Raw genomic sequence first — 23,704 nt, 5'->3', positions numbered from 1 at the left:
GAATGCGCCGAAAAGATAAAACACCATGATTGCTAAAACTAGATCAGTTGCGAATAGGTAACAGTCATTGGCCACCAACGGCGCCCGCCATGTCAGTTTGTAGACCTCGATTTTAAGGGACGGGAATGTTAGTTAGCGCAGGTTGCTACTAGGGCAGCTGATTTACTCTGTGCTTACACCCCACGAGCGCCAGGAACCTGAAAACTTGTTAGTAGGATAGGGTGTTTGGTCAGGATTCACCATAGAAGATGATGATGCGACCCAAAATCATAGTGTTTGTTGAAAGGTATTATATATTATTCTCAAGGCAAGCAATCGGATGCGGCGGATGAGACTTTTCCCGTTTATTGGTTGTTAAATTTTAAATGAAATGGTTTAATCTTAGACAGCCGACTGTGGAAAGATAGAACCAAAATCATTTATAATTATGGAATGAAGGATTAAACAGTGTAACTTTTAAATTGAGATGTTTAAACGAATTTAAATGATTGATGTTTAGTGAGGTACTGATTAACGAAGCGAACGACGAGTTACGATGTGTATCGTTTTATTCTCAAGGCAAACAATCGGGTGCTGCTGTAGAGACTGTTTTAATTTAGCCTGTTGGATTTTTAAAATTTGCTTTAGATCCTTTCTTAGACAGCCGGCTGTGGAAAGATTGAATCATGGTGAAAGAGAATAAGATGACAAATAACAAAATTAAACTCAAAACATCAAAAGCATTGATTGTTCTGAGGTGTATCCCGATTAGCTTTTTATATATTAAATAAAATATCAAGATTTTGTAACGCATAGTAATGTGCCCAACAGAAAGCTTTTTTGTGTTTAATCAAGATCAAGAAAAGAAACTAGTGACGCGACGCGTTGTTACTCCAATTGGATTTACCTAAGAACATTAAAAAATATATATTCTACCCGTATTGACTCCTCTTGACCGTGCGTGTTTGTAATGAAATTACTATTTTATTAAAACACAAATACCTCGACGAACTCATCCGGCGGCGTGCTTTCCGATTCACGGTGATAAAGGAAAGACTGATTTCATAACAGCTAGTGAGACAAAACGCTAAAATTACTATCATTCCAGCAGAGCAAACGCGTGGTCCCGCTGACCTTATTCTACTCGGTTGTTATGTTTTACGCAATTATTTTTTTTATTTTTACACACACACACACACACACACACACACACACACACACACACACACACACACACACACACATACACACACATACACACACACACACACACACACACACACACACACACACACACACACACACACACACACTTTCATACATAAAACAACACAGAACGTGCTCACCGGAGTCCACCAAAAAATGCTCATTGTTGTCCGTTGTCGCCAAGCCCAGCATCGCTCTTAGCATGCTACGCAGTTGCCCTCCTTGCTAGGTTAATGATGTATCCTACTCTCCGAGCAACAGATGAGCGTTGACCGTTGACCACTTCTTATCACTTAACACTCTTGTGCCTGCTAAGAGGCTGCCTCCGCTCCCGGTCTCGTTTCCTCACAAACAAATGCAGCAGCTAACATAAGCACCTAGAAGGAAGCTGCCTCTTCATGCGGCAGTTGGTCGCATTCCTCCACAGTACTTAAAAACCAGCACAATCCCCCCTCACTGCACACCTACTTTAGCACTCACAACCAACACGATTGAGTTGACGTTTTGTGTCATCGTCAAACCACTTCAATCGAACGCGACTGGACATGGACAAGCCACATAACTCAAATCAATTTAAAACGTAAACCTAAAATTCTTAAAACACCACTCAATTGGCAGAGTTCGTCGTGCACCAATGAGTATTTTAATTAAAAATCATTTATAGTTAAAATCCTAAATTCTACAAAAACTAAATTTTTAAAAACCCGCATCCTAACCTGACACCCACATTAAGATAGGGAAAAATCACATATGTAGCGGTTCATTGTACAAATGTGATATTTCCACTATCGGAGAACCTCCTTGTCTCGATGACAGCTTACCGGTCATCGATTAAGCCCTGAGATTGCGCCAGAGTGGGTTCTCGCAGCATGAAGTGGTGTCCATGTGTAAAAATGGAAGCTTCAGCAATATACTGAACACTTCGATTTTAATTCCACATCGAATCAAATCATACTCTTTGCCAAACAAGCATCAAACCTATGACACTCATTATGGCAAAGCCCAGGGATTTACTAAGAGGAAGCTTGAAAATTCAACATAATTTGATTGGTTTTAGTCAATTTTTGAAATATATTAAATATAAGTTATCGTCCGTTATCGTCAGTAAAATTATCACTGATAGAATTATCGGAATAACGATAACAATCCGATAACGTCCCGACGATTACGATTGAACTATCGTAGTCGTTTCGTTTTCGTTTTCGTTTTACGGAGCAAGGTGGGGGACGCGGCCTCAAGTCAGTCCAAGTCCGGTTTCTTGTGGAAAAAAAGGGTAGTGGCCGAACTAGTATTGCATACAAAATGAACACCACCGGAAGATATAGGGGATCGGGAGGGGGAAGGTGAAAGAAAATTAGTGTAGGTGTGAGTAGTAAGAACTTGGATGACTTGAGCAGTTACGGTAACCTAAGTTTAACACTGAATAAAGAAAATCTGAAATTATGATTCAATCAAAAACTAATTTGAGATTTATACAAAGGGAACCTATGATGTATTTCAAATTTAAAGGAAATCAAATAAATTTACTGGAAAATGAAAGATGAGAACTAACTTGTCAAGGGCATTTTTTATGGGCCCCGTCCTGTCGCGTCCGTCAGTAGTCTTGTCGTACATTGCAACTAACTTTAATTTAACTAATCATTTATGTCCAATTATTCATTTCAGGAAAACTAACTAACTTGAATCAACAACCTCAGCTAAACTGTCTGAAAGTAACTTGAATCTCAAATCCCCGAAATTTTAATTACAAAGCCAAACATTCCTTTACCTATTTTTTAAACCTGTCTTGCTGCTTCCAAAAACAATAAACATTAATGAAACGTTCATATTTTACAAGTTGAACACTCGTTGTTAAGACGACTATTTCGTGCCTTCCATTTCATTAGGGCACACAAGTTTTGCAAACAAGAGTGTATCCCTATCATACCTTATGTAAACTATCATTTCGACGGTAACATTTCAAAAGGCATCATGTACATTTTGACACTTTCTGGGTTATTGCATATTCTAAAAGTACTCCTAATAAGCTACCTCTTCACCAAAAATGAGCAAAAGTTACTTCAGTAAAGTCTGTTTAATCATGATTTTAAATAAAGTAACATAAACAAAATCTCTGCCATCAGCAGTCCCTGTTTATATAGCCCTGTCAACCTGTCAAACAAAAGACTACATAAACCTCGTGACGAAAAAAAAAGCATCATGAACAAAGCGCCATGTACATTCGGCGAAGAAAAACGAATCATAACAAAGCGTCCCCCTCAATGACAGCAGGGTGATATAGACGTTGGTGATTTCAAAAGAAGTTATGTTTGTTTTTCTTAAATAAAACGACGGAAATAATGTTTTATTGAATTTGGATGATCTAGTATCAATAAAAGCAACGTTTTTCATCGTTTGTTATCATTAGAACATCTTATTTTGCTTTCATATTAAAATGGGAATTGAAAATGGATGCTCAACATTCAAATGCGTTTTTCTCAAAACGCATGGTTTGTACATGATGCTTTTTGAAATGTTGGCATCGATTTAAGTGAAAGAGACACAATCCTGTTCACACCTGTGTGTCCTTTTGAAATGTTAGACTCTATTTGATCATCAAAACTCCAGTAGATCCTCGATTCGCAACAATGGTCGATACAACCATAATCCGAAAACCGTTAGTTCAACAGATCAACGAATTTTGTCCGATATCATTTCATTATTGATTGATCTAGACTCTATGGATTTTTTGACAATTCAGAATAATTAGTATACCACTTCAATTGAAATCAGAGATTCTGATAGCATTACTAAACTGGCTTACACATAACTGGAGTCTGAAATTATTAAACAACCTAGAAAAAGTTACAAAAAAAACTAACTATTCCTCCCCGTTATCAAACAGTTTTAAACCTCTTCCTAACAGATTTTACGAACAAGAATATTGAGACTCCAATAAAAAAATCAATATCTTGAAATTTTACATATTATAAAAGCTGTGATTTCTATCAACACAAGTATATAAATATAAAATAAATGTGTGATATATATCAACATCGGAAACCATCTTTGCAAGTAGCCCTGAAACGACGGCAACGTGTGGCTCCATCTCCAGGGATTACGATTGAACTATCGTAGTCGTTATCGAACCTCGATTATTTTATCGTTAACAACCTTGCTAATAACCAGTAATGTTAAACTGGCGATATCCCTATAAAAAAGTGTTCGATTTTAAAAAAAAATATGCAATTCTTCGATCTTTTCCATAATAATAATGGCATTCGCATATCCTAGCATAACGAGTCTGTACCACGCAGTTGACTGTTGCCCGATACAATATGAAAAAGTGAAGGTAGGTAAATTTGCACAATGTGCTCTAAGGCTACGGTCTTATTTTTGTTTGGTTTTAGAAAAGAACTTATCGAAATCTGTGACTTTGAAATAAAAGGCTACAAAAATCGGAAAACCTTTAAAATTCACAAAAAAAACATTCAATGTGGTATTATCTCTCTTTCTCTCTCTCTTTCTCTCTCTCTCTCTCTCTCTCTCTCTCTCTTTCTTTCTTTCTCTCTCTTTCTCTCTATCTCTCTCTCTCGCTCTCTCTCTTTCTCTCTCTCTTTTCTCTTTTTTCACTCTATCTCCAAAACACAAAATAAGCATTAGGGTGGTCCAAATCCGGGCTTTCTCGGGGCTACCCCCTGAAATCAAAGATTGATCCATCACTAGGCTAAATTCCAAATTGGAGCTCATTCTGTCCACCGGAACCCCTCCCTCTAATCGTTTGAAGTTTGTATGGGAAAAATCGTCAAAATGTATGGAGAAAAGCAACTGTTTCAGTTTTTTTTTCCTGTGGAGGGCGCAACAGTCGTCCAATCTTTATCAATTCTCAGATGTATACTATAGGAACTTCGAAATTCGAATTAATTCGAATTAATGAAAAAAAAGTTTTTCCTAAGTGTCACTGAAACAGCGTGTATTTTTTTCTTATCTCGAAAAATATTGGTTTGAATTTCAATGTCAATGTTTAAAAATTAAACTTTTGTGAAATTTTCTGATCTTTTCAATATTAAAATTTGAAAGATTTTCAAATTTGGTCTAAAATATGAAATGATGAAAATTTTCTATATGTTGACCTTTCCAGAAGTTATGCCTGATTTTAAATTTTTAAGTTATTTTTTTGCCATTTTTTAAGTATTCGTCCCACCCAGGGTTGTTACGAAAAAGTCGAAGAAAAATCCGCGCCAGATCCGCGCCGACCCCAAAACCCAATCCGCGCCATATAAAAAAATCGCGACAAACATAGAAGAGAGTAACATAATGAATAAAATTTTAAACGAAAAAAGAATAATACAGAAAGCATTACTGATCCGTTGATCAGTTGTGGATTCATATCCCACCTGCACCAAGTGGAATCTTTTCTGCCATTTCTGAAACAATATTAGCAATTTTTTGTAACACTTTAAATATCGTTGCTTTAAAAACAAATTTAGGAAAAAAATTAAATACAAAAATTAAAAAAAATTAAAACCCTAAAATAAATTACCAAATAATAAAATATAGGGACTTGATAATTTTCACCAAATTTTCTTCTTAAACTTTCTCTAAACTAAAATATGACTCCGAAAATGATTCGAACTAAGAAAATGGCAAAAAAACAATTATTTAATAATTTAATAATTTAATAATCAAATAATAAAATAACTTAATAATTTAATAACTAAATAACTAAATAATTAAATAATTTAATAATTTAATAATTTAATAATTTAATAATTTAATAATTTAATAATTTAATAATTTAATAATTTAATAATTTAATAATTTAATAATTTAATAATTTAATAATTTAATAATTTAATAATTTAATAATTTAATAATTTAATAATTTAATAATTTAATAATTTAATAATTTAATAATTTAATAATTTAATAATTTAATAATTTAATAATTTAATAATTTAATAATTTAATAATTTAATAATTTAATAATTTAATAATTTAATAATTTAATAATTTAATAATTTAATAATTTAATAATTTAATAATTTAATAATTTAATAATTTAATAATTTAATAATTTAATAATTTAATAATTTAATAATTTAATAATTTAATAATTTAATAATTTAATAATTTAATAATTTAATAATTTAATAATTTAATAATTTAATAATTTAATAATTTAATAATTTAATAATTTAATAATTTAATAATTTAATAATTTAATAATTTAATAATTTAATAATTTAATAATTTAATAATTTAATAATTTAATAATTTAATAATTTAATAATTTAATAATTTAATAATTTAATAATTTAATAATTTAATAATTTAATAATTTAATAATTTAATAATTTAATAATTTAATAATTTAATAATTTAATAATTTAATAATTTAATAATTTAATAATTTAATAATTTAATAATTTAATAATTTAATAATTTAATAATTTAATAATTTAATAATTTAATAATTTAATAATTTAATAATTTAATAATTTAATAATTTAATAATTTAATAATTTAATAATTTAATAATTTAATAATTTAATAATTTAATAATTTAATAATTTAATAATTTAATAATTTAATAGTTTAATTATTTAATAATTTAATAATTTAATAATTTAATAATTTAATAATTTAATAATTTAATAATTTAATAATTTAATAATTTAATAATTTAATAATTTAATAATTTAATAATTTAATAATTTAATAATTTTTTTAATTTAATAACTAAATAATTTAATTATTTAATAAATAAATAATTAAATAATTTTATAAATTAATAACTTAAGAACTTTCTTAAAAAATTAAAAAATTAAGAACTTAAAAAATCCATGTTAATTTTTTTTTTGTAATTTTTCAATGTGAGAATTCATATTTCTTTTTGCGTTTTTGAGTCTGCAAGATTTGGCAATTTAAATTTATGAATTCTATTTTTTTGTTTAATTGAATATGTAAATTCTGAAATTTTCAATGTTAGACGGAGATTTTAGCAGATTGCTAAGTGGATTTCGTCATGTTTTGATAATTGGGAGTAGAACCAAAAAACGACCCCGGGTCTTTTGTGGTCTCTATTGCAAGTTTCTGCTCGAATCTAGGATTCCGAAGGCTTGAATGGGGAGAGCACCCAAACCTCTTTCTACTCCAAGGAACCTTCCACCCCAGTGTTTGAACTGACGACCTTTGGATTGCGAGTCCAACCGCCGCCAGTGATTCCACCGGAGTAGGCTTGGTTTGGTGTGTTGTTTGTACTTATGGCATGGAGACAACTCCTACACCTGGAATGACTTAACGGCCTAACAACCAAGGCCGGAACCGACATTTTACTTCCTCATCCGATGGAAGGTTGCAGCAGATGGGAATCAAACCCAGAATCATCCGCTTACAAAGCGGACAGCGTAACCATTCGGCCACGCACTGCCACCCGGGGGGAGTAGAACCAATTCTACCCAAATCAGAGTGGCAACAGAATCTTTCAATTTTTAATACCACAAATTTCAAAATTTAAATTTAAGATTGAAAAAACTTAAAAAATCTAAAAAGATCTAAAGCTTTTTGAAATTCTGTAATTTTTCGAATTTTGTAATTTTGAAATTGTAATTAATATGCTCACTCAATATTTATTGTATGCTATATTAAAAAATTCCTTGGAAACTTTGGAACCCTGTACCGATCAAAAAAAATCTAAGGGTTAAATCCCATCGGAACATACCCTAAGAATCATTTAAGTACATCCTTATGTCTAAATCTTTGGAAAAAGTTTAAAATATGAGTCAGAAGATAAAATTTAAATGTATCATGTGAATAATTGTAGAAAAATATTTAAACCAGGTAAGCAAATGTTAACAAAAATTATGAGTTGTAATGTTATGTAAAATTTATATAAGAAATCTCAATACATTTTGAAAAATTAACGCTCCTTGAAGATTATTTTGAAGATTCGTATTAAGAAAAAAACAATGAATAATTTTCAGAAGAAAATTTTCTTCATTAACAACTTCATAGAAATTGATGTTTTTGCACTCAAAGAAAAAGATTGAATTTATTTAATTGCTTATAATATTTTCCTTTGTAACTTGAAGAAATTCTATCGTTCTCAATTATTTTATTTATGAAAATTGCTATCCGCGCGAAATCCGCGCCTGAACAAAATTAGCCAGCAAATCCGCGCCAGATCCGCGCGATACGCGCCATCCGCGCCATCCGCGCGATCCGCGCCGTCCGTAACAACCCTGGTCCCACCCCCTCCTCGTTTATTAAAATTACTCAAAAAATCAGGTGACACAAGAAATTATTGCAGACAATTTAAATTTTTATTTGAAAAACTTGCACAATGATCAACTATTGATTGAAAACTGTTAAAAATACTTTTTGCAATTCCGTCGTGAAACTACTTACTTTTCCTGTCATTCTTGAACGACGAAATAGCCTACTTTTCTGTACCAAAAATAACAGAATCGAATAGCAACACTTTTCAAAATAAATGCTGAAAAGTTCTACTTTTCAGCACTGAAATGGGTGCTAAAAAGTTGAACTTTTCAGCACTTGTTTCGAAAAGTAACACTTTTCAAAAAAAAATTGATTTAAACGATTTATTGACAAAATACATGAAAATTCGACTTAAAATTTCACTCAATGGGTGTTTTTCGAAATTGCAAAAAATGTTGTATGGAACTCGTTGCAAAACATGATTTTTTCAGCACTCGTCGTATTTATCCAACTCGGTGAACCTCGTTGGATAAATGTACGACTCGTGCTGAAAAAATCCTCTTTTTGCAACTTGTTGCATAAACTACTATTGTACAACGTTTATTTTTGTATTATAAATCAATGGTGTTTGCGGAATCCCTGCAGCCGACCCCTCGGTGCGCGGCCGGTCTGTCAACGCGAGCGTCGTTGCGTGCTTTTTGCCATTGAAGTGGGTGAAAAACAAACAACAATAAACATCAGTCCGAAGAAGTATTGAAGAGAGCAAGACGTGTTTCATTTTTCCTAGCGCGCGATCTATAATCCGCCGGAATGCTGTTCCCCACGTGTGGCCACTTGGTTCGTGTGGCCACTTGGTTCCGACGAACAAAGTGGGCCAATTACAGTCCGCTAACAAATGGACTTTCAGCGAATTTGGACTCCGATCGTAAAAAAAAAAGATAAGATGATGGAAGATAAATTCTTTGATATTTTGCAAACTTTTGGTAGTAACATAACGGTTGATCTGAGAAAACGTAAAGAAATACTCATTTCTGCTCTGAAAATCCTATTTTTCACATTAAACGAGTAATTTCAAATTAAATTTCCCCTCACTGCACCTCTGCCTTTCTACTACCAATTCCGATGGGCGACGGCGGCGTGTTTATCTCACTCTCTGCTAGAAGATATCCAAATAAAAAGCTGACCATCAACTGGCATTGTCCTCGCGCGCGGCGCGATATGACACTCGCCGGTCAGTAGCTCAGCACTAGCGCACCGCGCACAGTTCATGCCTTTTGACAATTAAATAGGCATACATTTCGCGTACGATTTTGTATCGCACAACGGTTGCAACAAGTAAACAGAAAGCAGCAGCGGTGGAAGGTAATAAACAGTTTTGTGATCGCGAATTCGAGAAAAAAAAAATGTGATGCACGCGAAAAGCGATAAAGAAGCTAAAAAAGGGTGGGATGCGGATTCGTTTTGTCGCTGACAGAACAAAATAGTGTAAACGGTCGGGGAGCGATTGGCCTCCGCGTGCGGCCCCCGCGGGTCTGACGGACAGTCGTGCGCCGAGTTTCGGGACGTGTGGCCGTCGCGGGTGATCTTGAAAGTTTGGAAGCATGTGGCTTACCTAAAAGAGAGAGGAGAAAGAGAAAAAGTGATAAAATTAGTGATGATTCAAGAATAGAGTAAATTTTGCGAAAAGAAAGCAAATTTCCCAGAAAAAAACAGCATCACGTGTGGTCAGTTTGAGAAACAGAGAAGAAACAAGTCAAAACAGCTGTTTTGCAACCCGGTCCATGTGGAACATGCTGGTTAAGCTAATTCAACTGAGTTGCATCGAGGGGAAGGAAGAGGAACGTGACGATCGGCGGTGGCAACGGGAAGATTCGGAATTGGCCAGTTACGGTGAGGGCGAGTATCGACAGAGTCGAGAAACGGGAAAGCTCGCCGGAATGACGGAAGAGTTGGTGCTGGCGAATCCGTTTGCACTCGAGGATGATGAGGAGAACGAGTTCGATCGCTACAGTGAGCTAGAGTACGATGATGATGAGGATGAGGAAGAGAGTGATGAAGGTAAGTGGGGAAGGACAAATTTTCAATTCAATTTGAGTCTACACCATGTAGACGAAAGACGTTTCAAACAAAATAATTATACTAACAAAGTTCCTAAAAGCAATCAACGTTGTAATTTCGTGCTCCTAATAAAAGATTAATTGCGTTCATTGCCCCAGTGAATCCCGCCTCCTCCGCCCGATTCCTTACCTCTCTGGCCTCCCACTCGGTGTCTCCGAATTTCGCCGACATGACCTCGGTGTTTCCGCCGCTGGGCGGATGTCTTCTGGGAGCACTTTGGGACATTTTTACTGTCGAATCACTTGCAAACTTGCTACACACAATTTCGAATTCTTTTAAACAATTTTTCAGCACATTTCCCAAGACACCGTGCAATACAGCATCCACTTTTTCTCAGATTAGCATTTTATTGATTTTTTTGTCGGTAGATTTGTGCTGTGTTGTTCTTTTTTCCGCAGCTTCCGGAGTCTGCGGGGCAGCCCTTCCGGAATCAGTTTTAGATTCTCTTCACTTTCTTAACTCCCCTCTTTATCAAAACCGCGTCACGCAAATCAACAAACGTTATCGCAACCACGATAGAACACAACTGGGACAGCAATTTTACCGTTTCGTACGCGATATTTTGATTCGAGATTACGGTACGCAAAGCGCTGCCATTTTTGCACGGGTCAAAACTTTTGTTTTGGCTGGCGTGTGCGGGGTTTGACGTTTCGTTGTGGCGTCGCGCAAACAAGATATCCACACGAGGAGGTTGTGGATTGTATGTTTGTCGCGGTAGGGATGTGCAAAATTCTCGATTTTGGTTTACAGCGCGGATTCGTTAATTTGAATGGTCACTGATTCGAACGTTTACGAATTAAAAAGCTCTCAAATGTCAACACCAATTGTCAAACTGATATTAACATTTCAACGGCAATAGGGTCCTAAAGTCCTATGTAATTTTTTATGTACAACGGTTAAAAACACGCTTAAAAACTTTTCTGATCATTTTTTTTTTACATTTTAATGCAAAAAAATAAATTGACAAGACAACATTTTTTCGATGGATCAACAATGGTCCCCTTGGAAAGAGCTGTCAAGTAGGAACGTTTCTGTTAAGAAGGACCGCGAGGTAAATTTTTCAAAATTGATGTAAAAATACATTTTAAATCCTTTGCGGTCGTACGAAGGGTTATTGTACTCAAAAAATAAGCTTGATCGTTGTGAACAATAATATCACAAATTTAAGCTTAATTTTAGGACCCTACACACAAAGAAAAAATACTCTGAATTTAAAAAGATCGCTCGTTGGATTAAAAGTTCGCGTTGGTGAATATTCGTAGAAAGTTTAAACTTTTCAATTTAAAAATTGGAAAGTTTTTGATACTACCATGCATTTATGGAACAAAATCGTTGTATCGGTAAAAGTGTTTTACTTTTAATTGGAAAAGAAACCTTTTATAGCAAGAATAAACAACATTTAATACTACAGTGTTAATTTCAGAAAAATGTGCTTGATTCTAGGCTTGATTTTATATTTATTTTTAAAAGTTTTAAACAGTATGTTAAATAAGACATTTTGTTATTGTATTTAACGCTTCTGGCCAAAATCCGAGTCCAAGCTGTACCGATTCTTATGGTACGCCACCGGTCACTTCCGAAGACCCCAAGCTGGACGGTTCCAGACGGACGTTTCGACGCGCGTCAGCAAAGTAGAGAACAGGATGGTCACGTTGCCGGCCTTCATCAGGACAGGTTTGGAGAAGTTGGCTGTAGATTCGGCAAGGGTGATCGACGTTTCCTGGCTGGAAAGTGAAGTGCCTGAACGGGGAGTTCCCGATTCTGGAAGCGCATCCGGAAGATTGGGTTGATGAGGCCCTCGGAACGGAATTCGATTTCGAGCACTTCATCCTCCTTCGAGAATGACACAGATTTTTTTGGCACGCTGTCCAGGGTTCATTCGGCTGGAGCTGCGCCGTCACGAGATGAGCATTTGTGGGCGGTTATTTGCTAAAAGAGATGGAAGTAAGTGAAGCTGGCAAGCCACTGTACCTTGCACCAGAGAGAAGGGAAATGAGAGGGTACACTGGCTATTTATTTTTGACCCCGTAACGCGGTACACGCGGTACACGTCTCAGCAATCTAGAAAAAAAAATCGGGGTGCTAAATTATCGTTCAGTGGTGAGTTGAGGCGTTACGTTTTTAACTGACATTTCTCGCTGTCATTTTTTTCAAAAAAATAAAAAATTGACTGTCAAAACATTCAATTTGATAGCAGCAGCGTGTGGGGGTTTAGTTGTTGCATCAATCTTTGTCGCCGGCGTGGTCCACTTGCTCGGAGATTGGGCGCGACCTATACGGACTGGAACGCATGTCCGATTACGGCCAGATGCCTACCAGCTGGGATGGCGGGAACGATTAATTCGTGCTTTACCGGAGAATCCGTATGGACTATGCTGCTGCTGTTTATCAGTGGAAGGACGCCGACGCAGACTACGCTGCCGGTTAATTCGTGATCACGTGTGCTGTCCTGCTTCTGCTGCTTCCGAGCGGACTCTCAGGCACACCACGAGGCCTTGTGGACTGCTAGACTTAGATAAAACGCCTTGGTTAGCTTTCCGTATTTCAATTGATCTGGAATTGGTATCGATCGATAAAACTTCCGAATGGTTTACATTTCTGTCATCTTTCCCCAAAAGCAATTGCGCAAATTGCTAACAACATTTGCCGAACAAATAGTGCTAGGTGGCCAATGGAACACTTGGTAGTTTCGTAACGTAACTTCTGTGCTGCTTCGAATCAAAACTCAACTGATTTGTTTTACTTTTTATTGCCATTTTATTTTATTAAGAGCATAAGCAATGAACTTTTCTCATAAAATTCTTTAATTAAATCACGGTGCCGCTTTTCGTGATATTCTGGAGCGGTCGCCGTACGATTACGCGCACCATGTCTTTGCGGTCGAGCACGCGCAACACTATGATGTAGGTGGACGTTATGAGCAAGTTCTTGGCCACTTTAAAAAAAAACAAATAGGCGGGTCCTTTAAGGTAGTCTGGATCGAGACGAGGTCGTCGGAATTTTCCATTTTGGAAGTGGGCTGCTGGGCTGTGGGTATTTGAGGCGCATCAGTGCTGACAGTGCTAAATACGAGCGTGACGTTTTGGTAGCGTTTGCCGTGCAGGAGACGTGCTTCTCCGGGACGGTGCGACCTTCGCATTTGGATTTGAGATGTCGCACTATTCCAATACGCAAATCAAGAGCGCCCGGGTATCCTCCATGGATTCGTGACTCTCACATATTACCCTGCGAAAATAAATGTTTGATTATATCTAATTTATTCTGAAAATTCAAAAATTTGCTTACCAGAATGTGATCGTTGGTAGAAGTTTAGTTTCATGGGTCGCGGAGTGGGTTTGTTTATTTTTAACTGTCACTGAGAAAAATTAGGAGATTGCTGTGATTAAAAAAATCGGCTCCTTTAATTTTCATAACGCCTGAAAAAGTAACGCCTTATCAAAGGCGTTACGGTTGTACCTTTGGCTGGTGCCATGAATTTGGTAGAAATTTGTTCCGAGTCCGCGCTCTATTTTGAATACTCTTTGCTTGCACTGTACACATTCTTATTACTCACAGGTGTTGTAAACCGCCGGCACCGAGTGCAACATCCGCTCTGGCTACCTCCGATTATCCCGCTTCTCGTCGTCCTCCTCTTCGTCGGCTCCTTCTCCTCACCGTGAAAATCACCTGTCTCGTACTTGTCCAAAAACCGGATGTTTATCTTCTTCAACGCAATCTCGTTGTTCACGCAACTCTTCGGCAGCGCCATCTCCTCGATGATCTCGTTACAGTCCTCGCGGGAATTGACCTTCAATCACCAATCCCGGGCCACCACCACCGAATACAACCGGTGCGAATCCACATTCCTACCTCCCATCCTAAAAAAACAAACAAAATCAATCACAAGCCCCACAAAACACCCAAGCTTTCTTCTTACCCATTCCGGTCGTGGAACAGCTGCAGTTCCTGCAGGAAGCTCGCCTTGTCCTTTTTGAGCACTTCACCTCGTCCCGCACTCGCACCACCCTCCTTCGAAGGCGTTCCGCTGCTGCTGTTTGGCTCACGAAGGTTTCCGCGTCCGATTCCTGGCTGCTGCCTAGAATCACCAGCACCACCGGACCCACCAAAGTGTTTGTTTACATTTGGAACTTAGTCGTACACGGTTACACGAGAACGTCAAAATGAAAGAAATTCTACAGTCGTATTAAAAGTTAAAACTTTTAAATCAGTTTGTAAGGAGATTTTTAAAAACTTTACCAGTAAAAGTTATCATATTTTAAACAAGAAAAAAACTTTCCCTCAAGCTACTTTTAGCAACTTTTTAAATCAAAAATAAGTTACTTTTGTCATTACGGTAATATTTTTTTGTGTGTATTTTCGAGCACGTGGTTTCAAGCTTTTGACAGCTGTCAGTCGTTCGCTAATTAATTAGCGATTTTGAATTCGATCATTTGAATGAAGTTCCATGTACATACAACGGTAAAAAAACGATAAAAAACCATTTCTGATCACTTTTTTTATTTAAAGCAAAAAAAATAAATTGACAAGACAAAATTTTATCGTTGAATCAACTATGGTTCCCTTGGAACGAGCTGTCAAGTAGGACCTTTTCTGTCAAGAAAGACCGCAAAGTTATTTTTTCTATTGATTTAAAAATCCACTTTACATCCTTTGCGGTCGTACAAAGGGTCATTGTATTTAGAAAAATAAGCTTCATCGTTGTGAACAATAATATCACAAATTTAAGCTTCAGTTTAGGTCAAAATTTTCCGCCAATGAGGTACGGACGGGGGTGTTTCACTTATTTGCCACCAGGTTCGCAATTTTGATGCGTGATTGCCATCTAGCGGCAGTGTGAAACTTAAATAAAACCATAGATGGCGGCACTGTCATGAATGCTTGCTAATTCGAACATATTTTAAATTAAAAAGCACTCAAACGTCAAAACCAGTTGTCAAACTGATTTCGACATTTCAACTCCTTTGTTCAGCTATTGTTGAACACGAGCTTAAACAATGTTGACAGCGCCTCAGATCCGTCAGATCCCAGAACCTCCCAAGAAAATTTGACAGTTCGGTTCGAGTGCATGTGACGCGTGGTGTGACGGCGTATGCGCTTGAGATTCTTTCGAGAAAAAATAAAAAGATTTTGAATTTTTCCTTTTTATTAATAATTTCGAGAAAAATTAGAATCCTGCGCTTCAATTAATCGCCGCAGAAAGATACCGTCGCAATGGAAAAACCTATAGGGAAGGCAAGAGAGTAGGCTTAGACAAAATAATTCAAAACATGTTGATTGTCAATCTGAAAAAATCGTCGGGACGTTTGGTGCTGGCTTTCGATTACTTGTAGATTGAGGCTGACTGATGTTCGGTAACGGAATCTACGGTTCTGCGACCATCGCGGCCGGCCTCGGTGGCATCCGTACCTGTGCTGGAATCTGCAACCTTCGCGACAAGCTGTACCGTACCGTCGAATGGAGGCACTGCGGGCGTTGTTAGTTTCGTCAGGCAGGCTTCCCCCTCGTTGGGGAACCTGCTGACCAGGCATACGCTTATCGGACATGCCCTGAGGGGACCCTCCTTGAAGGTTAAGCTGCCTGAGGGCATGTCGTCCTTGGAAACATGGTTCCATGCAAACTACAAAAAAATGTTTTTTTTTTTTCACCAAGAAACAAAATGAAAAATATGAAAAATCACCCCACACGAACCAGAGTACGGGCCACCGAAAGATCCAGATTTGTTGAATTTTCATTAAGTTTATTCATAGGAAAACTGATTCCAATTCTTTTACCAAGAATTTTTATTTAGAAGAATCCAGCAATAAAAAAATCTGATTTCAAGATCTCCGGTGGCCACATCCTGAACCGTATTGAGAAATCAGTATAAACTGGTCATGCAACATATAGAACTTCTGGAATTTGAATAGAGAGTGTCTCTAGAGCAATTTCGTCTCTTGGACAGGTTCCCATGTTCCCCGGTGGTTACATCCGGTTTCTAAAGTGTAACAGAGTCTTCGAAACCCCGCCTCCCCCCTTCCCCCCTTCCACTGTGTTACATTATAACAGAACGCCTGTGGTTGGCCGGTCTTCTGCGCTGGATGCAACGGTTCTATGGCCTTGGTGGTCTTTTGGCTTCGCCCCTGGCTGGATGAACGCACTGCGTTGCTGGCTTCTTTGTAGCTAAATCGGTAGCCCTAGCATCCGGTGGTCCGGGTGTGGGCTCGTATAGCGAATGCAAGTGCCGCCGATACACCAACGAGGGACAAATCGGCCCGACAAAGCCATCACCAGCCACAGTGCGTTCATCCGACCCGGTACGGAGACCGAGGATCGTCATGCCTGCCGCGAAAGCCACGGAACCACTGCATCCGGCGGAATTCCAACATTATTTTCTTAACCTTTATAAAAACATTGACAGCAATGTAAAGTGGAAATCAACATGGTTGCTGCCTCGGTTGCTGCGATGAATCTGAAAAACGCTTGCGCTCGTATCTTTGAGACCCCTACAAGAAAATCACCAAAACTGATATTTTCTCGATACGCGCAATATAACTTTAGAATTTTAGAACATAGAAATTTTTATTTTTAGATTTTTTTAATTTTTCAATATTTAATTTATTTTTTTAATTCTGAGTTTTTCTCGGTTTTTCTATTTCATTTTTTTAGGTTCTCAAAATTTATAGTTTTTGAATTTCTGAGTTTTTAAATTTTTGAGTTCTTGATTTTTTATTTTTTTTTACCTGCATTTTGATATTCTTGAATTTTAATTCTATGGCTATGTTTACAATTGATGCCAAAGCTCTTTTGGAAATGTTTTTTTTTTATTTTCAAACTTCTTAATATATTCGAACTCTTGAAATTTTTGATTTTACGGATTTAAAAATTTTAAGTTTTCCAATTTTATAATGTTTGCAAGAGTGGTTGAATATTTTTATTTTATAATATATGTATTATCGCGGGCGTTAATAATTAGAGTTCACGCGCGCTGATATGACCGCAGAATAATGGCCGCATGACAGCCGCAGAACAAATGTTTGGCTTTTGTCAAAGGTTGCCTTGAGTTTTCTGCTGACTTTTTGGAAAATATTCAAAACAAATCAGGTTGGCAGCCAATTCAACGCTGAATTTCAGTTCAACCTGCTGATTTTTACACAGCGGTAGTTCGGCGGCTGTAACTTCCTGTCAGTCACAGCGAAGGAGAAAAGTGACTTTATCTCGCAATAAGCAATATTTTTGAACTTTCAAAATTTTTGAATTTCAACATTTTGGAATTTTACAGTTAATTATTAAAGTTTTGAATATTTGTTTATTTCTGCAGTTTTTTTCTTTAAAAAAAACAATAAGCAAAATGTTTATTCTTTTTTGTTTTTATTGGGGCCCCGTGGCGCGGTGGTTAGCGGCTTCGGCTGCCGATCCCTAAGTTGCTATGGAGCGCGGGTTCGATTCCCGCCTTATCCTCCTGGCCTTCTATCGGATGGGGAAGTAAAACGTCGGTCTATTTGCGTAAAAGAGGTTTTGGGTGACTCACCACACATAACCTTCGGACGCCTAGAAATGAGCAGAAACTTGCAACAGAGACCACAAAAGATCCGGGGGTCGTTAAAGTGGATTGCTTTGCTTTTTTTTCTTTTTTTCTTTTTAAGACCATTTGAAAAAAAAACATCAGATTTGCATTTCCAAATTTTGGTTTTAAAAAAAAATCACATTAGAGTTGTTTGATGGTCATACTTGAGTATAACAATCAAAAAAAAACATAGAAAAATATATTGTTTTCGTCTCGGTTTTCGTGATTTGATTATCCGAAGATTCCATTATCCGAAGTGAAATTTGTTCGAGGCCTTTGGATAAATCGAGTCTGGTCCGTATCCAAATTTTTAAGCGGAGATGTCGTTACGAATGGTGCTCGCCCGAAATGTTAAAATCACGCCGTGGTACCAACATTACGATAAAAGTGTACCATGGCATGACAGCCACATTTTTTCTAATGTTGGTACCACTGCGCGATTTTGACATTTCGGGCGAGTACCATTCGTAACGACATTCTCACTTTAAAATCTTAATAGCCTCCCGGGCAGAACGGTACAGTAAATTTTTTCAGCGGCACACGTCGTTGGGCACACGATGTTTACTTTTTCACCCAGTTTGACAGAAGATCAGTGCTAACACGTAAAAATAAAATTAGCGATAATGTTGGAAAACGGAATCATTCCATCATCATCATTCTGGAATATATTGTGAAGGCAGACAAAAATCAAAATACGAGCGCAACCTGTCAAAGCCTGATGCGCCACAGGCTATTGTACGCGCTTACGACAAACCACTCAATTTGTGTACGGCGCAACAGATTTTTTTCGCGCAACTGAAGAGCTGCGCACGTCGGTTTGGTGGTGCGCGGATAATATCTGGAGTTGTATTTGAAAAGGTCCAATAAACCATATCGACGGTAACATTTCAAAAGGCATCATGTACATTTTAACCTCTCCACCAAAAATGAGCAAAAGTTACTTCAGTAAATTCTGTTTAATCATGATTTTGAATAAAGTAACATAAACAAAATCTCTGCCATCAGCAGTCCCTGATTATATAGCCATGACAACCTGTCAAATAGAAGACTACATGAACCTCGTGACGAAAAAAAAGCAACATGAAAAAAGCGCCATGTACATTCGGCGAAGAAAAACGAATCATAACAAAGCGTCCCCACAGACAAACAGACGGGACTCTCGAGTGCAGAACCATCGTCCTTCTAAAACGGTTATTTCAAATGCAATTTTGTTTCGGCATCCTCTCACCCGGCGCTGATGGCGCTGCGTCGTGACAGCTCGTCCGTCTTTTCTCAGTGTGTGTGATGTGTGTTTTTATGTTGACCGTGAGCACGTGTGAGGCAGCAAACGAAAACAAAGCAATTATGATGGAATTCAGGAATTCTAACGACGATCCACAATCCAGGCTTTGCTGGACAAGATTGGGGCAGTCTTGGTCAGGGTCATATGAGCGGCTGACTAACGAGGACATACCTTTTGCCCCACTATTAACCCGGGAGGCCTCCTCAACAGCCCGCCGATGTTGAGGCTGCTGCTGAGGCGCCCGATACTGCGGAGGAAGCCGGATCCTATGGTGGAGTCATCTCCTTCGGAGCAACCTGATGCTTATCCTGCGTGGACTGCTGCTCAGATTGCTACTTTTGGCGATGTTGCGTCGATCGTGGGCGCCACTCATTGTTCTTCTACAGTTGAGTTTCTTTGTTCTGTTTCGATGTATGATTTTGTGGTACCGTAATCTGGGGTGAATCGGAACTACAGTCTGAATAGGGACAGCAGTTTTTAGAGCACTTAAAGCTTTTAAATTTGGAGATGGATGTACACATTTTGTTGGCCTGAGTATGTTCTAACCGAAACCAACCAGAAAAATCAAAATATTGTGCTCCAACATGGTTAAAACTGCTGTCCCAATTCGCCCCATGTGTCCCGATTGACCCCAGTTTACGGTAGCGTTTTTTTGGAATCTTTGCGACTTTTTGCTTTTGTTGTTTGGCGCAACTTAACTGCTCCGTGGACACGTTCTCCGCGGATGTTTCCAAACGCCCATCATGGGGACAGTTCTGGTTAGATTTGAATTGGATTTTTTTCTATTTCAGTGGCCACTACTGGTGTTTTCGTGACCAGGGGTATCGAGATTTCGGTGGAGGAGGAATCTTCGACAGAACTTGGAAGCAACGGGAGGACCAGTTTTTTAGTCTCTGTCGTTGCGGTTGTGGTGCGTCGTTGCTGATGCTGCCGCATGATTTGGCATCGGGTACTGACGATCAGCAACAACAAAATTATTTCGATCAGCTGATTATGTTTACAATCGTTATGGCTTGATTGTCTCACGCATACATTGACATGACACATGACAGTGAAGGGTTTGTATTGGTATGTTTGGGCTGCGCTTCGGCATCAGCTCGCCAGGCAGCGCTGGCGTCGCCGTGATTTGGTGGTTTGATAAAGGACGATGGATTTCAATAATAATTTGTATGGAGAGTCACGTCTGTTTGTCTGTGGCGTCCCCTTCAATGACAGCAGGGTGATATAGACGTTGGTGATTTCAAAAGAAGTTATGTTTGTTTTTCTCAAATAAAATTACGGAAATAATGTTTTATTGAATTTGGATGATCAAGTATCAAGAAAAGCAACGTTTTTCATCGTTTGTTTTCGTTAGAACATCTTATTTTGCTTTTTTTTAAAATGGGAATTGAAAATGGATGCTCAACATTCAAATGCGGTTTTCTCAAAACGCATAGTTTGTACATGATGCTTTTTGAAATGTTGGCATCGAAATTTTCAGTTTTTGTTTTTTTGGGTGTTTTTTAATACCCCTGACTCAAGGCGGTTTCAAAAAAACCCAAAAAGCAAAAACTGGAAATTTGGTTTATTGGACCTTTTCAAAAAAAAAAAATCTCCAGATACATTCTATCCAGATTTTTAAGAGAAGATGGCGTTCGGATGATGAACGCCCGAAATGTCAAAATAACGCAGTGATACCAACATTACGAAAAAAGTGGGCCATAACATGACAGCCACATTTTTTTCTAATGTTGGTACTACCAAGTACTACTGCGCGATTTTGACAATTCGGACGTTCATCATTCGAACGCCATCTTCGCTTAAAAACCTGGATATAATTCACATCTAGAGTTTTTTTTGAAAAGGTCCTATAAACAAAATTTTCAATTTTTGCTTTTTGGGTGTTTTAAGAACCGCCTTGAGTCAGGGGTATTCAAAAACACCCAAAAAGCAAAAAGTGAAAATTTTGTTTATAGGACCTTATCAAAAAAAACTCGAGAATCTTTTAAAACTGTTTTACACAGACAACACAGGATTTTGCGTAAAAACAATCACTTTTTTGTCTAGTTCCATTCAACCGTGCATTAGTTTCACCGCCGCCGCCTGTCCAAGGCTGTATATCAAAGGTACTCGTCATCTTACTTTGCATTAGTGTGAGTGCATGACTCCGTGCCACTAAAACCAAAACAATAACAAAAGAACAATGGACCGTGCCAGGAAAACCAAAACATAAACAATGTCAGTGTCAGTGGAGTGAGAGAGTCAGAGATAGTGATTTTGACAACCCCACTACTACACACTCAATCGCGAGTACCTTAGGTAGAAAGCCATGCCGCCTGTCATCCTTTTCATTACCAGCCGCCGCGTGCGCGGCCATCTTGCCAACACCATCCCGCGGTCGCGTCAAAGTCCACCCCTGCTGCTGACAAACGTCAAACTTGCTCTCATCTCTCACGCTCTCTCTCTCGTCTCGGGCGGCCATCTCGGGGGCAGCGATTTCATTCATTAACAGACTTTCAACTGGCACGTACGCGTCGTCGTCGTCCGCCGTCGGTTCCGTTCCGTGGTCAATCTTTGAGGGAGCAGGAGTGTCCTCTGCCGAACCACCCGAATTCCCCCTGCCAAGCGCGATTACTCTCGTTGTGTGACGTGTGTGTTTTTCTGTGCGTTGTGGAAATTTTCGATTCGGGAGGAAAAGCTGAAATTTGACTTCGTCGCGATCCGGATTTTTACGGGAGCAGCTGGAACCGTTTTGCCAGCAGCAGCGGGGTTCGCACGGTCGTGTGTGTGTGGATGAAAAGTAGTCGTTCTGTGGCCAACAGCGTCGTGGCAGCCCAGTTCCGTGGAGGCGCCGCCGTGAGGACCGACCCCGACCGAAAACGGGGGCAGAAGATGGTCCCGGGGACAAAGTGGCACTCCAAGGGCAACGACCACCAGAGCGGGTTCCACCGCGGTCAGTGAAGAAGAGGCAGAAGCAGGTCTGCTGGTGAGAGTGGAAAAAGTTGGAAATTGTACGAAAAATCGAAGGAAAAGTTTGTGGGAAAAGGCAAATTGCCACGCGAAAAAAGAGGAAAATTTAACTACAAAATTATACGAAAGGAAGAAAATCGCATTTGAAAAAGAGGAAAAACTCCTCTCGCAAAAGAAAAGAAGTGATTGTAAAAATTTTGTAATATATTTTTCCAACTTGGAAAGTTTCTGTTCCTCCCTTCACACAATTTTGAGAAGCAGCGCAAGCGAGACAGCTTGTAACATACACACACACACACAGTCAGTCAGAAAGTGTGGTGTGCGTGGCGTGCCAGAGCGAGCCAGCAAGTTGAGCAACGTCACTGTCATATTTGTGTATCTCTGTGTGTGTGCCCGTTTGTGTTGCCACCTCACGGCTAAAATGGTGGCTCGGGCCGATTTGTGAATGTGTTTGTGTCTAGCCACAGTTCAGCCAAGTAAATTTGTGTGCATTTGTGTGTGTGCGTGTTTTGGTGTGATGGCCGAAGCGAAGAAGAAGCAAAAGCAGCAACAACAATAACAAGAGCACACAGCGGCCCAGCAACGACAAAAACAACAGCTCGGTCGACGAGTTTAGCGGATTTGTTCATGTAAGATTGATGGGAGTTACTAAGTTAAGATTAAGTGAATAGTGGTGTAACTTTACAGGGAAAATTGTTAAAGAGACGGAATTGCTGTTAAAATAAGTATTAATAAACTGGAAACGTTGAGCGAGATCAGACAGGGAATTTGAATTTCAAACATTCAAACAATCTAAGAATGCATCTATGTAAAAGACTCATTTTCGATTCAGTTCTAGAATTTTTTGAATCATTTTATATCAAAATATTAAATGTTACTTTTTTTAAATTTTGTTGTCATTTTAATAAAATAAAACCAAATATTTATTGATTGTTTCAAAATAAAATAGTTTTTAATTATTTTCAAAAGTTTTAAACTCTATTGATCATGTCATTCTAGGTACTTGAAGTTCACATCCGTGTTAGGGACCTTTTCAGTGTTCAATTTTAAGCATTTTTTTTTTCATAAAATTATTTTTATTAGGTCCTTTTCGGTGCTGGGATCTGGTTAGGACCGAGTCGGCTTTTGTAATTACATTGTTCTTAAAGCTAAGAGTAATTACAGAAGATCTTGTGAATTTTAAGCATTCTAGGTACTTGACCTTCCTGTCGGTGTTAGGAAAGCGCTCATTTTGCTTGTAAATTTTCAGAATTTTGAAAACATGATTTTTTTCGATGCTAAAACGCATTGGATGGTTCAAAAATCGTGCCATTAAGTCTTGTTCAAGACTAAGGAAAATTCACGAAAGGGTTATTCTTTATAAATACATAAAAAAAATCGGGGTAATATTTAATTCTGTCGAAATGTCAACTGCCATGCCCTGTTCA

General features: G+C 38.0%; 2 protein-coding genes across 5 annotated transcripts in view; one reads left to right on the top strand and one right to left on the bottom strand.

The window, feature by feature from the left end:
• The window catches only part of LOC120418998 (coiled-coil domain-containing protein 102A), a 30,987-nt gene extending 19,857 nt beyond the window's left edge, over positions 1 to 11,130 (bottom strand). Inside the window, exon 1 of one of the 2 annotated variants that reach the window (XM_039581566.2) lies at positions 10,633 to 11,130. In XM_039581566.2, the coding sequence (XP_039437500.1) occupies positions 10,633 to 10,728 (96 nt within the window). In that variant the 5' untranslated portion in view covers positions 10,729 to 11,130. The remainder of the gene's footprint in view (positions 1 to 10,632) is intronic. The other variant, XM_039581568.2, reaches the window with a different exon arrangement.
• Positions 1 to 23,704, top strand: part of LOC120418995 (uncharacterized) — a 456,309-nt gene that overhangs the window by 255,093 nt on the left and 177,512 nt on the right. Inside the window, exon 1 of one of the 3 annotated variants that reach the window (XM_052711066.1) lies at positions 9,933 to 10,443. The exons of 1 other annotated variant lie outside the window; for it this stretch is intronic. In XM_052711066.1, the coding sequence (XP_052567026.1) occupies positions 10,167 to 10,443 (277 nt within the window). In that variant the 5' untranslated portion in view covers positions 9,933 to 10,166. Of the gene's footprint in view, positions 1 to 9,932; positions 10,444 to 21,804; positions 22,907 to 23,704 lie in introns of those variants that run through there. One more of the 3 variants, XM_039581565.2, reaches the window with a different exon arrangement.

This window comes from Culex pipiens, chromosome 3, assembly GCF_016801865.2.
Source record: "Culex pipiens pallens isolate TS chromosome 3, TS_CPP_V2, whole genome shotgun sequence".
In the NCBI taxonomy this organism is placed as follows: Eukaryota; Metazoa; Arthropoda; class Insecta; order Diptera; family Culicidae; genus Culex; species Culex pipiens.
This window is presented reverse-complemented; position numbering and strand designations above follow the sequence as displayed.